We start from the raw sequence: 14,882 nt of genomic DNA on the forward strand, positions 1-14,882 counted from the left end.
TAGAGAAAATAAGTTAACACCTTTGGAACTAACTGGAAGACTGACATCTATCTTTAGCTTGTACAAGTCATTTTAATAATTTTCTGCAACTATGATCCTTAGGCATATGGGTATTACTAGGTAAGTGATTGCAATTCAGGAGACCACTGGGGAGCCTAGCCCAATTTCTTAGAGGACTATCTGGTTAAATGACCTGCTCAGAGTCAGATAGTAGGCAAAAAGAGATTGAATGAATCAAACTCTGGACTACACGAACAGCTTGTTAATACATTATCGCCTCAATTCCCTCCCTGTACTTACTGCCAGACAGAAGGCTGGCCCGACATGATCTGTATACATATCCTCCTGATCTGGAGTCAAATCTTTTTTGATTATTTCCTAGCGGTATGCATTAATTCTGTACATTAGTGGAACATTCACCAGATTCATCCTGTGGAAACTCTGCTAGGATCTGTTCATACCCTTCCGTAAGTCCATCTGCAGCAGGGTAGTACAGTTTTGTGGTATACTTCATACTATTCTATTTTAGAAAATAATGAAATTCATCATGCATATATTGAGCTATGTTGTCATATAAGTTGTAAAGGCAAACCATATTATGCAAAGCAGAACCCAGAAAATAAGTCTGCAAACTGTCAGACAATACATTCTCAGGATTTTTGGAATGGTGTACAACTTTTGAGAGTGATGACCCTCCATACAAGTACTGCCCCCTCAACCTCAGAGAGTGCATATTTCTGGACAGTATTTAAATACCAAAAAAATCCTGAAATGCCAGAATTAAGCAAAAAAACATCTTACCATACAGGTATTCTGAAAAAAAAAAACAGAGAGACATTTAACAAAACATATCATCATAAAAATAAAATAAATGTGGTAGAGTGTTTTAATTACATTCTAGTATCGCTTGTTGGAAAAAATAAATATATTTTTTGAAAAAGTTCACACCATGTTTTACATGGTATACACCTGGTTATCAGTGGTGGACTACAATAGGGGTGATTTGGGTGACTGCCTAGGGTTCTTGAATTTAGGGGGCCCATGGCTGGCTACACACTATACTGCACAAGTTGAAGCATTGTTTTCTTTAAAACATTTTTTTCTTTAATTTTTTTTATTCTTTTCACTGCTTAAGTTCCAAGTACACACTTTACATGCACTTTCATGCATGCGTTAAACCCTAACCATGCAACTGCAAAATGGTCATTTAAAGTTAAAGCACTTTTTTCTTTTACACTTTTCTTTTTTCTTTTTTTTTTACACTGTTTTAAACCCAGAATGCCAAACTGCACACTTGCAGAAAGGCCACATCTCATGAACAAAGTTAGTTTTTGAAGTGCACAGACTCAAAAAAGCATTAGAAAGCAAAGATGGCATCACTGGAATTGAAAGCACTAGGTCTATCATCAGGTGGGAGGAAAAAGGCAGAAATTGGGGCTTGGATTTGCACCATGTATGTGTGCGCCCTTGTAGTTTACCTCCTGGAAGCCAGACCTCTGTAGAACAGGACCTAGACTACATTGCAGAACTCTTAATAGCCAGACCCCTGCAAAACTCGACCTGAATTGCATTGCAGAATTTCTTATTTTCTAGCACATTACAATCAGTCTGTCATTTTCTGGTAAATTACAGTCCACCAGTCAGGCAATATAAAGACAGTCATTACAGTTTCATAGTTTTTTATCACTGTAGAACTCCTACCTGCTGGATTTCTGCAGAACTCAACTTTGTTTGCACTGCAGAACTACTAATTTTGTGGTAAATTACAGTCTGTCAGTCGGTCAATAAAACCAGTTATTAAAGCTTCATAAATCTTATCACTTAGAAAATAAGCATCTTTAGCTCTGTCTCATATTTATGTCAGATCATTTTTAAATCTATTTACTTTAGGGCAACCCAGGAACATTGTCCAGATCCACATCACACAGCAGGAAAACAGAGGGAGAAAGACTCAAACCCAGCATCTTTGACTACAGACTACAGGCAGCAGCTTGTTAAGAGCTTAAGCCTTTAATCCTCTGCACTGTCTTTAGCTAGTCATTGTTGCATATTACAGTTTTTTTCTACATCAGTTTTTTAATGATTTCTGCACTTAGTTAAAAACTGTTTTCAACCCCAAATTGTTAATGAGCTGCTTTCTTTGACAAGGGTGAAAGGTTTGAATCTTTCCACCTTCATTTATCTATTGTGTGACCTTGAGCAAGTCACTTAATATAGAACAAGAAAGGAATGAGGATTGCAACTGCATTTGTGTACTTTCAACAGGAAACCTCAGAGGAAAGAATTGCTTTTACTAAATGTTGAGAACTTTCTCTTGTTGGGAATAATGAGGACACTCACATTGTTTAATGCTTATCTCTCTTGCTTTCTCTCATACCTCTTAACTTGTTTGTGCAAGAAATCTGGACAAAGCCTGACATAATGGGGGGGGGGGGGGGCAAAGACCCAAAATAGGGACACGTTTTAAATGTTGCTCTTATAAACTTAAAAAGTTGATAGAATGACAGGATTTGCATCAGCATGCATTTTCTGAAGGATATGAAGACTGAAACTTAAATGCATGTCATTATATTATTTAGTGACTTTAATTAGAAGATAATCCCAATGATTTGGCATACAAACACAATTTTTATGAGGAACAGACCAAACTCATGAGGCAAAAATCTGGACATTCTGCGTAAATTTTACAGCTAAGAGGTATGCTCTCTCTGTCTCTGTCTCTTGCAGTTTCAATGCACAAAAATATATCCAATGTTGATCAAAAAGATTATTTAAGATGATAACGTAATTTTAAATCATACAAAATATGTACTATCTTCTGATATAAGTTTTCCATTTTCTTCATAACATACTTCATTAATTTCTACACAGACTGGATATAATACCAAGTTATTATGCCAGAGATGTGTTCTGAAAACATACCTCTTTGTTCTCTTTACCTTTAATGTTCCTTCACGAAAATTAATCTTAAGTATCAACATCATAAACAAGTTTTAGTGTCTCCTCCCTAAAGATTCTTATCTTTACATCTGAAGATACAGCCCACTCTATAAGCATCCATCCCCTCATCCCCATTAATTCTCTATTTATCCACGTCATAACTCCTTCTCACTCAACATTGTTTTTTTAATTTAAACATTTCAATGCATCTTAAATTATATTACATTTCAGGTCGGTTGAAGTATAAGCAATGTTTTTACACTGTTCTTCTATGCCTTATGTTTATACTAAGCTCAAACTGTACCCAGCACTTGCTTTACACATGATGAAATTTCCAAAGAGTGCAGTTTTGGCAATGTCATCAGGAATTATTTTCTTGCTGTTCATAACAGTTAGGATTATCTTCTGATAATCTTAGAATATCTGTACAACTATTTTGCTGAAATATCAGTCTTGGCCTACTCCTAAAGAATGTTTTCATCATTTATTTTCTACAACTGTCAAGCTGCCATTACAACTAATTAAGGTGCAAGCTAGAAATGTACACTTGTTCCGGAATTAGCAGCTACATGGCATCAGCAGAATGTACATCTGTCTGCCAGGAAACAGAAATATGCAGTTTATCTTAGAAAAAAAGGAACTCAAAACAGTAACAATACTACTTATTTCACTGCTCATGACTTCACCAGTAAAGGTCACCAACTCAGTTTTCTGGAAATTCACTACTCTAACATGCTACTATTGGTCCTACTATTGGTCCTACTAACATATAGCTTTGAGGAGATAATTTCACAAGCCTATATACTGCATCTTGTATTCTATCCTCATGCTTGACCAACCGGCTGCTCCCAGCCACCCCAAGTTATCCTTTTATTCCTTCAGTTTTGCTTCAGCAACATTCATAAACCAGTAAAGGGTTTCCCTTTTCAAAACGGAGTTGCCTTGCTACAGTCCTCTTTCATCAGCACCCAGCAGTAGGGGCAATGGTTTGTAGACTGGAGAGGCAAAAATCTGAAGGTTTGGTTTCTCTGTTGCTCATCAAATGCCCACCCTCTGCCATTCAGCATTGACACCTGCCAAGATCAAGCAATGGGGATGAGATTTCCCCTCAACCTTTTTCCCTATCTAGAGTGCACATGCACTCACTTCCAGGCCACAGCTGCCTAGTCCCTGAAGCTGTGAACTCTCTGTATAACATCCTTGTGTGTCCTGCTCCTCCAGCACATAGTTCATCTGAGGCATTCTCAAGGCTTTTTTCCTCTGCATCAAACAGCTGACTACATGCTGCACTTTTAATTAATTTTTGTTTGTTAGCTAGGTAGATTAATTTATATTTCACAGTAGCTTTTCAGCCATAATCCAGGCTATGGCCACAAGTCTAAATGCAATATAGATGCAAAGCTTAAACCAGAACCTGAAACTGATATGTTCTTTTGGGCAGCTGGAAGAAAGGTGGACTGCAGAAGCAAGTCCACAAAGATAACAGAAGAACATGAAAAATCCACTCAGACAACAAATGGAGATGAAGAATGAAGCCATGACCCTGACATTGTGAAGAAGAAACTTTTACTAACGAGTCATCATGTGGGCATTCACTTTTGTCTGCTTAGTGTTTCTTTCCTGAAAGAGGGGGTGTAATCACTTGATAAAATGCTGAAAGTGTTAGCGACAAGTCCAAAATGGTGACTACATAACCCAACTGTGGGAAGAAATAGCCAGGGAATTGTTATGGCTAGGCTTGTATAGGCCCTAGGGCCGATAGCCTAGTACCAACCTATGAACTAATGAATGACACACAGACAAATGCAGTGCAGTTATGTAGCTACTGAATATAGTAATCTGACTATGTTTTTATTGTCACACTGACAAATGGGTGGAATAACTATTACAGGCACATTGATGATTCTACCCATAGTAATGGAGAGCGTGGCATACAGAATAGGATGGAAACAATGAAATTATGAAAGTGCAATGGTTCTGTTCATAAATGACAGTGCAGTGTATGCACTTTAATAAAGCAGTTTTGGATGGTAAAAGGGTACTTCTTGCAACCAAATGGTGTAGTGGTGTGTTAAGGTGTTCAGAAAGAAACGGCACACATGATAATGACATCTTCAACACAGTATTTTCTGCTGGTGATATTTCCTAAGGTGGTAGCAATGTCATCTGTAATCTGTGTTATATAACTGAGGCTATGGAGACTTGTCTTCTACTTCCAGTTTCACTGCAGAAGTGACTAGTGCATTGATCAGTCAAATATTATGCTGTTATTACAGCTATTTTACCATGTCAGCTACCTCGCTGCAGTGAGAGTGCTCGCATCCACTTGCCATTTGAGAATAATACAGGAAACTTTCCTTCTCATACATATGATGTAAAACAGTTCAGAGTACTGTATGTGCCAGTTAACCCAGTGACAGCACCACTTGTTTTCAAATTACTGGTGATACCTTTTGCACATATCCCAGCAATGAACAAATACTAACATTAAACAATTCCTGGCTATGTTATGGTTATCACTGAAAAATATTCATCGACTCTTACAATTACATGATTTTTTTTCTAGCACACATCCATTTTGCATTCTGCCTTATTCAAACATTTCTGAAACTAAAGATATACCTGATGAAAAGTGGGGAAAAATCCAAAACATATCTGCAGACAAATCAGAACAACTAGCTACAGAGATATGGCAGTGGGTTTAATTTAGGAAAGGGGGACACTTTCTAAAATACGTAGATTAAACAAGGCAGCCATCAGAGTCCTTGTTTGGGAAATGGGAATTCACTAATTCATCACTTTGCTTCCATATGTTAATTTTCCTATTATGACAAACCAAAGCATTTGATATTTACAGAGTTATAATCAGGTTGTAATTTGCATTTTTTTAATTATACTTGCCAGTGAAATCTACTGCAGACACCCCTCTTTGATGATGTCCTTTTAACAGTGACAAACATTTCAGGGTCTGAGTATCCCATACGTGTATGGCAGGATCTCTTCCAACCTGAAAAACAGAGAAATCGAAATTATATTGAACATTAGCTGGATGAAACACATCTTAAACCACGTCACATGATCTTATTCTTTGATCCTACTCCTAGTGAAAACCTTAAAGATTTTTAATACTGTATGAGGTAAAGTGTGTAGAAAACCCTGTGAGTATAGCATAATCAGGATGTGAAGAGTTGTGTGGTCCAGTGGTTTCCTGTAATATTATGAAGCCTCAAAGGGAAAGTCAGCAGACAGTATGTTGCCACATTTTCATTTCTCATTAACAAACAACATGCTAAGTAGCATCAAAAGTGAAGGCTGGTATCAGAAGCATACATCAAGTTATTCATTCTGATACTACAGCTACAGTCTCTGGGATGTTTATCTCTCTCTCTCTTTCTATCATAATTTATATTTATTATTTATTGACATTTGTTGACCGGGAAAGTCCACTGGGCTCAATAACTCATTTTCAGTGGAGGCCCGGGGAGAAAAGCTCCATATAATCACAGAAATTTTTACATAACATCAGCTTAACTTTGACAGTCAAGACAGTTTTTACATAATACAAATTGAAGTACATATACAAGACAAATGCATATATACAATTATGGACAGGACATACAGAAGCAATAGTTCATCGATAACTTATCGGTTAAAGAAAGAAATTGTTTAGATGAACTTGTAAATAACAACAATATAAGAATTATGAAACCAGGTAAGGGGGGGATTGTTATTTACAACACCATAGATTATGTTAATGAAATTCAAAATATATTAATGAATAGTGGTAATTATGAAATTATTTCTAATAATGAGATAAATGTCAATTATAGGAAAATTGACTTGGCATTGGACAAATATTTAATTGATCAAAGAATTACGAAAGATATATATGAATTTATTTATGCTGAATTTCCGACACTAGCAACCATTATAGGCATCCCAAAGGTCCATAAAGATATATTAAAACCCCCGTTTCGTCCAATTACTTCAGGGAGTAAATCTAAAACTTTTAATATTGGTGTTTTGATAGACAGATAGATGGGTAAAACCAATTTATAGGAATATTCCCCATCTTATAAAAGATTTGTGGGTGTTTCTTTCCCAACTTACATCAGAAAAATGGAATGAAAAATTAACATACATCACTACTGATGTTGTGGATTTATTCTCATGCATTCCAAAGGACCAGGGACTAGAACATTTTTGTAATAGTCTTAGAAATTTTTCAAATTTGAGTTGGGACAGAATAAATCTAATTATGGATATGATGGAAATAGTTTTAAATAATAATTTCATATATTATGAGGAGGAATTTTTCAAACAAACTAAGGGTGTAGCAATTGGGGGCCTCTTGTGCCCCCATTTTTGCTAATATGGTGATGTTAGAGTGGGAAAACAATAATTTGTTTAAAAGTAAATATTATCAATTCATTTCGTATTATACGAGGTTCCTACATGATATGTTTATTTTATGGAATGGGCTGCATGAAATGATAGAAGAATTCATAAATTATTTAAATACTATGAATCTGTATCAGCAAGCCAAGCCAAGTAATTCCAGGAGACTGGATCCAACCACGTATCAAGCATTTATTCAAACAATATAAAATAACAATAAAAGTTAAGCGTTTTCATCAAAGATAAAATGACTTCATCAGAACATTGTATCTAAAAACATCTGCCCTTAAATAGTTTAAAAATGTGATAATAATAATGCATTATCAAGACATCTGTTACACAACATAGGTTGTACAGGTTTTAAATTTGCAATTTTGGAAGTGGTCAAACCAAACCCCAGAGGGGGTAATATAAAGGCAGTTGTGGGAGAAAAAGAAGTGAAATGGCAGATACGACTTAATGCAGCCCCACTACCAGGACTTAATGAAGTGATACCTACAAAACCCCTTATAAGGGCGTAATATATAAATCAATATCTCAATATAAAATAGTAATGAAAACATATATATAATACATCAAATTGTAAATTAAACAATTAAATCTATTTATACATATGGTACAACATAAACCTGAGGAACAATATACTTTGTTTTAGTACTGCATCTAATGTGTAAATACAAATGGATGTGAAGTGTATATCTGTTTAAGATAAGGCTGCACTTAATTGAATAATTAATGCTAAAGGCGGGTTTTTAAACTATTTAAGGGCAAATGTTTTTAGATACAATGTTCTGATGAAGTCATTTTATCTTTAATGAAAGCGCTTAACTTTTATTGTTATTTTATATTGTTTGAATAAACGCTTGATACGTGGTTGGATCCGGTCTCCTGGAATTACTTGGCTTGGCTTGCTGATACAGATTCATATTGTTGGATTCCAGACTGTTCATTTTGTTTTATTTAAATACTACTAGTAATTTCTTAAAATTTACGTATAATGTGAGCCAGGAAGGAATTTCATACTTAGATACCTATATTAGGCATACAGACCATGGTTTTCAATCAGAAATATATAGGAAAAAACATTCTCAAATGGGTACATGGAATATAGTAGTCAACATCCAAAATATATGCTGAAAAATATTTTTAAAGGTCAATGCATAAGAGCTGCTAGGATGTCTTCAAGTTTTGAAATTATGAAAAATGAAATTGATTTCATCACTTCTATGTTTTTAAATAGATGCTATCCAAAAGGCTTACTGGAAGATGTATCTGCTTATGTTATTAGGGAATGGGGCAAAAAATATGTCCCTATATTGGGAATAGGACAAGATATAAATAATATCAATAAAAATAATGAAAATGTCCCATGTAGTAGGATTTGTACATTGACATCCTCTCCGTATGTAAATGAAATCAAGGAAATGATTTGTAAATATTGGAAAAACTTAGTTTTAGATGATGAAATCAAACAAATTCTGGGTGAGATACCCAGGTTTGTTTTTAAGATGGGTCTGAATATTAAGAAATTATTACAAAAAGGACAAAAGGATAGCGGTAAAAACAAGAGTACGAAGGCCACTAAGAAATGTGGTTCATGTAAACAATGTTTTTGTATAAATGAGAGTGAAGGAATTAGATTAGGAAATGTAAATAGGACCTATATAAGATTTAAAAGAGATAATTGTAATACAAAGAATATAATTTATTTAGTAGTTTGTTCCATGTGTCCTGCGTACTATATTGGCAAAACTGAAAGACAATTTAGAAAAGGAATATATGACCATTTGTATAGAATAAAGACACATGATATTAAGAATGCCTAATATAAACATATCGAGAAAAAAGGTAGTCATCATAGTTTCAGTTTTGCCATTATAGACCAGGTCATACCCTCCAGTAGGGGAGGTAATTTTAAGGCAATTTTAAGTAAAAAAGAAAGTACCTGGCAAGTGTTGACAGACGCAACCAATGAACCGGGTATCAATGAATTTATTTCTATAAAGCCTTTCCTTTTAACGCTCTGACATTTATAATTAATGAATTAGTTTTATTACAGTTTTATTTATATATATTTTTATCAGACAAATACAGTAAGGTTTATTTATGGAACATTCAGCTATTTATTTATTTATTGATTCTTTCATTCACATGTATTTACATATTTTTTAAAGTAACAATTTTTATCAAATTTTAATTATATTTCATTATATTGATAATTTAGTAATGTATTAAAGTATAATGTACATAATAGTTTGAAAGTATGTACATATTAATGTATCAAATATGGTTCAGTATAATCTAGTATGTGAGCACTGTCACTTTAAAAGTTTGTATGTGTATTGGCGCCAAAAAGTTTTTAAAAGAACTGTTTTTGTGTGGTTTCATTAGTTCTGAAGAAGTCTGCATTTTAACTGTCACAAGTGTGTTTAGTGTATGCTGTTGTGCTTCTTCGTGGGTGATTACAATTTCGTTGTGGACTTATTAACTTTTGTGCCTTATTCGAGTAAGTGCCAGCAAGCATATCCGTTTTAGCAGTGACGGAGAGTGTCCATTTGTTACGTGATATTCTCATAAGTAAGAATACTGTTTAATCAATTCTGTTTATTCAGCCACAGAAATAAAGAAAGTAAGTGTGAGTGGATACGAAGACAGAAAGTGTAAATTGCAACTAAATAATTAAGTTAGTAAAAGTATTTGTAGTGTATAGTGGCCAAAATATTTAAGGTGGTTTAATAATATTAAATGTATTTATTTATTTATTACAAGACAATTATGCTGAAAAATGGAAATTGTGCATCCATAAATCCAGTTTGTTCCTGACAATGAGTTTAATTGCTGAGAAGATTGAGAAGGTAAAATGCACCGCATTTCTGCAGGTCCCAGAAAAAAGAAATGATTGAAGCCTATAAAACATTTGACTGTTAACAAGAAGACAGACATTTTATCATTACTGTACGCTGAGAAAAAAAATATGCATTGTATTGATCATTTTCACTTCATGAGGCAGTAAGGTCCCATGGAAAACACTGATGATTACTGTACTGAATTAAAGATCTAAACAACATATTATGAATCTGGGGAGTTACAGAATTCATTGTTATGAGATAGAATTGCATTAACTGTACAAAAATGATCAAAGTAGAGACAGGCTGTTATAAAAACCAGTGAAATTATTTCAATTCAAGGAAAAGAATTGTAGAATAGAGCTGTGTTGTACCTTTAAGAAGCATTTCCAAGGACTTAATGTGCATATAAATAGCAAGCATGTGCTAGCCTCAGTGCCATTTTGACAGTGCAGCCAGAGAGTGAGTAAGCTTGAGTGTAACAGCTAGTTTGTTTATAAGTTTATCGAAGTTAAAGTTATTAAGCCTCAGTACTGATGTGTTTGTACATAATAAAGCTGCTTGAACAGAACCCACAAAGGCTTGTCTATTTCATCCTGACTGGATGAGCAACATGGAGTCAGAACTGGGATTTCAGATACTGCTTTTCAGAACTGCAGGGTTAACAGTGAAGGTAAATTAAGAAAACCGAGCACAAAAAAATGCCAGAAATGAATAAAAGGTAAAGAAATCTTGCACTTACTATTTATTTTATAAAAAAGATAAAACCGGGCATTACAAGGGCACAGACCACAATTATTAAATAAGTGGCAGGCAAAAAAGTTTATTATTAAACAAAATGTTTAAAATTAAGATATTTGATAAAATGAGCATCAGAAAAGCACATAAGGGGTTTGGAATTACCTGCAAAAAGAGCATGTTTAAAACAAAATGGGCAAGTTTAGAGTAAAACGAGTATAAGAAACTTATAATGGGCATGAAAAAGATTAAATGAGCAAAATGAATATAATAAGGGCAAAAAGGGCACATTAAGCATAAATAAAGCAAGGTGACTGCATGTTTTTTGGCAAAGTGCTGTGCTTTGGCATAAAAAGAAGTTATGTCTTATCATAATGTTCCAGCTGTATTGTTGATCTTCGTTCCTTCATTACTGATGAGTTATCGGTTCAGTCCTCTGAACCGAGCCAGCCAATATCAAGCTGGTGTCAACCAAAAACTCTTGAGCTAAGGTCCTACCCAGAATGCTCTGCTCCCTGTTACCTCAGATCGAGTTAAAAGTAGAGGCTACCTCTGGTCATAACAGACCTACAAGAAAGGAGTACATGAGCTCAACCAAGAACCTCTGGATGGGGGACGGAGGGTGGGAAGTAATGAATGAACGAAGATCAACAACACAGATGGAACGTTATGGTAAGACATAACTTATTTATCTGATGTTAATCTTCGTTCATTTCTTACTGATGGGACAGAGTCCCCAGCTACCTGTATTAGTGGGTGGTCCTCGTTCCTGAGCACCATGGAGCCAAAGGAAGCTCTACCTCTGGAGGCCAAGTCCAATTTGTAATGAAGAATAAAGGTATGAGGTTTGGCCCAAGTTGCAGCTGAGCAAATATCATTGAGGGAAGCCTTAGCATGGAAAGCTGCTGAAGTTGCCATAGATCTTGTAGAATGTGCTTTGACTCTATGAGGCAAGGAGAGATTGTTTTTGTTGTAGATAAAGGTTATACAATTTCTCAACCATGAAGCCAATATAACTTTTGATACAGGATGACCCCGTCTAGGTCCAGAAAAAGCCAGAAACAGTTGGTCTGATTTACAGGTAGATTTTGTTCTGTCCAGATAAAATCGTAATTGCCTATGAACATCCAAGGAGTGCAGGCAATACTCTCCCTAGTTAGAATGGTCAGGAAAGAACACTGGAAGGTCAATAGACTGACTGATAGATTTCTCTGACACCACTTTTGGTAAAAAAGTAGAATTAGTTCTGAGTGATACCCTATCCTTATGGAAGATAAGATAGGGAGGTTTGATGCATAAGGTATGGAGTTCTGACAATTGCCTGGCCGATGTGATTGCAATCAAAAAACAAAGTTTTCCAAGAGAGATATTTTACATCACATGAATACTCAGGTTCAAAGGGGGGAGCTGTTAGAGCTTGCACAACCAAAGCCAAATCCCAAGGTTGTACAGGTTCTCTAAAGGGAGGTTTTAGGTGGATAACCCCTTTCAAGAAAGTCTCGCAGAGTCTGTGTGACATAAGTGAAGAATCTTGAAAACCAATATGAAAATTTGAAATGTCAGCTAAATGTACAAGGATAGTAGAGGCAGACACCCCAGAGTAGAAAATATGTGATAAGTAATCCAATACCACCAAGACTGGGGTTGACAAGGGGTTTAATTGTTTATTTGCTGTCCATACAGAGAAACTTTTCCACTTGTTAAGCTAGATTAGTCTGGTGGATGATTTATGTGATCCAAACAGAATATTGCTCACAGGGGACAAAAGGTTTTCATGCCTAGCAATCATTGGAAGTGGAGAACTCAATCTGTCAGTTTCAGGGTTGTTAGATTGGGGTGAATCAGACCCTGCAGATGGGAGATCAATGTTGGAGATGGACTGAGGTTCCACAGTTGATCTAGCAGGTGAGTCCAGAAGAAGGGAAACCAGACTTGTTGAGGCCAATATGAAGCAATCAGGATCACTTTGCTCTTCAACTGTCTTGCTTTCTTTAGAAAATGGGAAATGAGGGGGGGGGATAAGCATAAAGAAGACCCGAGGGCCAAGCATGGACTAGAGCGTGCCTTGGTGATTGTCCCCGAGGGGGGATCAGGGCAAAGTAGTTGCTGCACTTGTAGTTGGTTGGGGAGGCAAATAGGTCGCAGCAAGGCTGGCCCCAACAGTTGAAGATTTTTGCCACTATCAGAGGATTGAGGGACCACTCGTGTGGCTGTACAATGCACCTGCTCAATTTGTCCGCTATCACATTTGAGCTCCCGGGAATGTGCATTGCAATCAGAAAGCGGTTGTAAGATATCGCCCATTGCCATATTCTCAAGGCCTCTCAGTATAACGGGTAAGATCTGGTGCCCCCTTGTTTGTTGATGTACCCGATCACTGACATGTTGTCTGATTGAATCGCAATAGTCCCTGATGGAAGGATGGAGTGAAATGCTTGCAACGCTAGAAGCACCGCCCTCAGTTCCAGGACATTGATATGCAAAAGGGCCTCTGTCTCTGACGAGGTTCCTTGGACTGAGTTTCCCTGATACAGCCCCCCCACCCTCAGGGAGGTGCCTGCAGTCACCTTAGCTATTGGTTGATGGAGGTTGAAAGGGAAAGACCATTATTGGGGATTTCAAGACGTCCACCAGAGTAAATCTTGTTTGTATCTCTGAGTTACACTTATCTGAAAAGACAAAGGATGTTGTAGAGGGTACCACTGAGTGAGAAGTGGCCATTGAAGGAGCCTCATGTGGAATCTGGCTAGAGGAACAATGGTAATCGAGGCTGCCATTGACCCCAATAGCTGGAGTATAGATCGAGTTGGGGATTTGTGGTGACAGAGCAGTGGTTGAACTTGTCTTATTCTCTGAAGTCTGTGTTCTGGAAGCGATGCTGTGCAATTTCTCATGTCCAACAGTAACCCTATACATTCCAAAGACTGAGTTGGGGTTGTTTTGGATTTCTCCCAGTTTATAGAGATTCCCAGGCTTCGAGCTGTTAAGAGAGTATACTGCAGGGCTTCTTCCAGTAGACGCTTGGTGGGGGTGGTGAGGAGCCAGTCGTCTAGATATTGAAATGCCTGGAATCCTTGAAGGCGCAAGTGAGCGATAACCACTGCCATACATTTTGGTAACACTCGAGGCTGTAGAGAGACCAGAGGGCAGGGCTCGAAACTGGTAGTGACTGGCTCCTATACGGAAGCGGAAGTATCTTCTTGAGCATTTGTCCATTTTTATGTGGTAATGTGCATCTTGAAGATCTACAGAGCACATCCAATCATCTTCTTCCAGAAGAGGAAAGATAGACTGAACCGTGACCATCTGGAATTTCTCTGTTTTTACAAATTTGTTCATAGTACTGAGATCCAGAATTGGTCTCCAGTCCCCTGCCTTTTTTTGGCACTAAAAAGAACCTTGAGTAAAAACCGGATCCCATCTGGTCTGGGGGGAACCATCTGAATGACTCTTTTTTGTAGCAGCTTTTGGATTTTGTATGCTGCTGTTTCCCTTTGACTGGGTGGAATGTCGGGTAATACTCTTGATGAGAATGGGCAAAGATGGAAGAGGATGTGATAGCCTCTGTATATAATCCATTGTACCCAACAGTTGGTTGTTATCTTTTGCCGGGCAGTGGGGTACAAGGAGAAATGACCCCCGACTGCTTCCAGAGGTAAGCAGTCGGGCAACGCTTCAGGAGTGCTGATAGGGTTGGCCAGAGATAGAATCTCTAGAACCCCGGTTTTGCGGACCTCCTCTGCCCCAAAAGGGGTATCTTCCATTGGAGTTTTCCCCTCTGCCTCTAAGGGAGAACTCGGCACGTGCATGCCAGAAAGAACCCTGTGATTTCGTATGCCAGATCTTTCCTCTCCTCTGATTTCTGGAGTAGAATCGCTGAGGAGTGGAGTGTCTGACACCAATGGCAGACAGGGTCTTGCTTGTTCGCACCTTGCCAGCATATCCTTGACTTTAGGGCCA

The 14,882-nt window shown here is 37.0% G+C and overlaps 1 protein-coding gene across 1 annotated transcript in view; it reads right to left on the minus strand.

Annotated features, from left to right (window-relative positions):
• Positions 1-14,882, minus strand: part of LOC122797061 (echinoderm microtubule-associated protein-like 6) — a 3,800,753-nt gene that overhangs the window by 2,562,658 nt on the left and 1,223,213 nt on the right. Inside the window, exon 13 of the mRNA XM_044065838.1 lies at positions 5,842-5,947. Coding sequence (XP_043921773.1) covers positions 5,842-5,947 — 106 coding nt within the window. The remainder of the gene's footprint in view (positions 1-5,841; positions 5,948-14,882) is intronic.

The sequence above is a fragment of the Protopterus annectens genome, chromosome 3.part0 (genome assembly GCF_019279795.1).
Source record: "Protopterus annectens isolate FY-2018-M chromosome 3.part0, PAN1.0, whole genome shotgun sequence".
NCBI classification, from domain to species: domain Eukaryota; kingdom Metazoa; phylum Chordata; order Ceratodontiformes; family Protopteridae; genus Protopterus; species Protopterus annectens.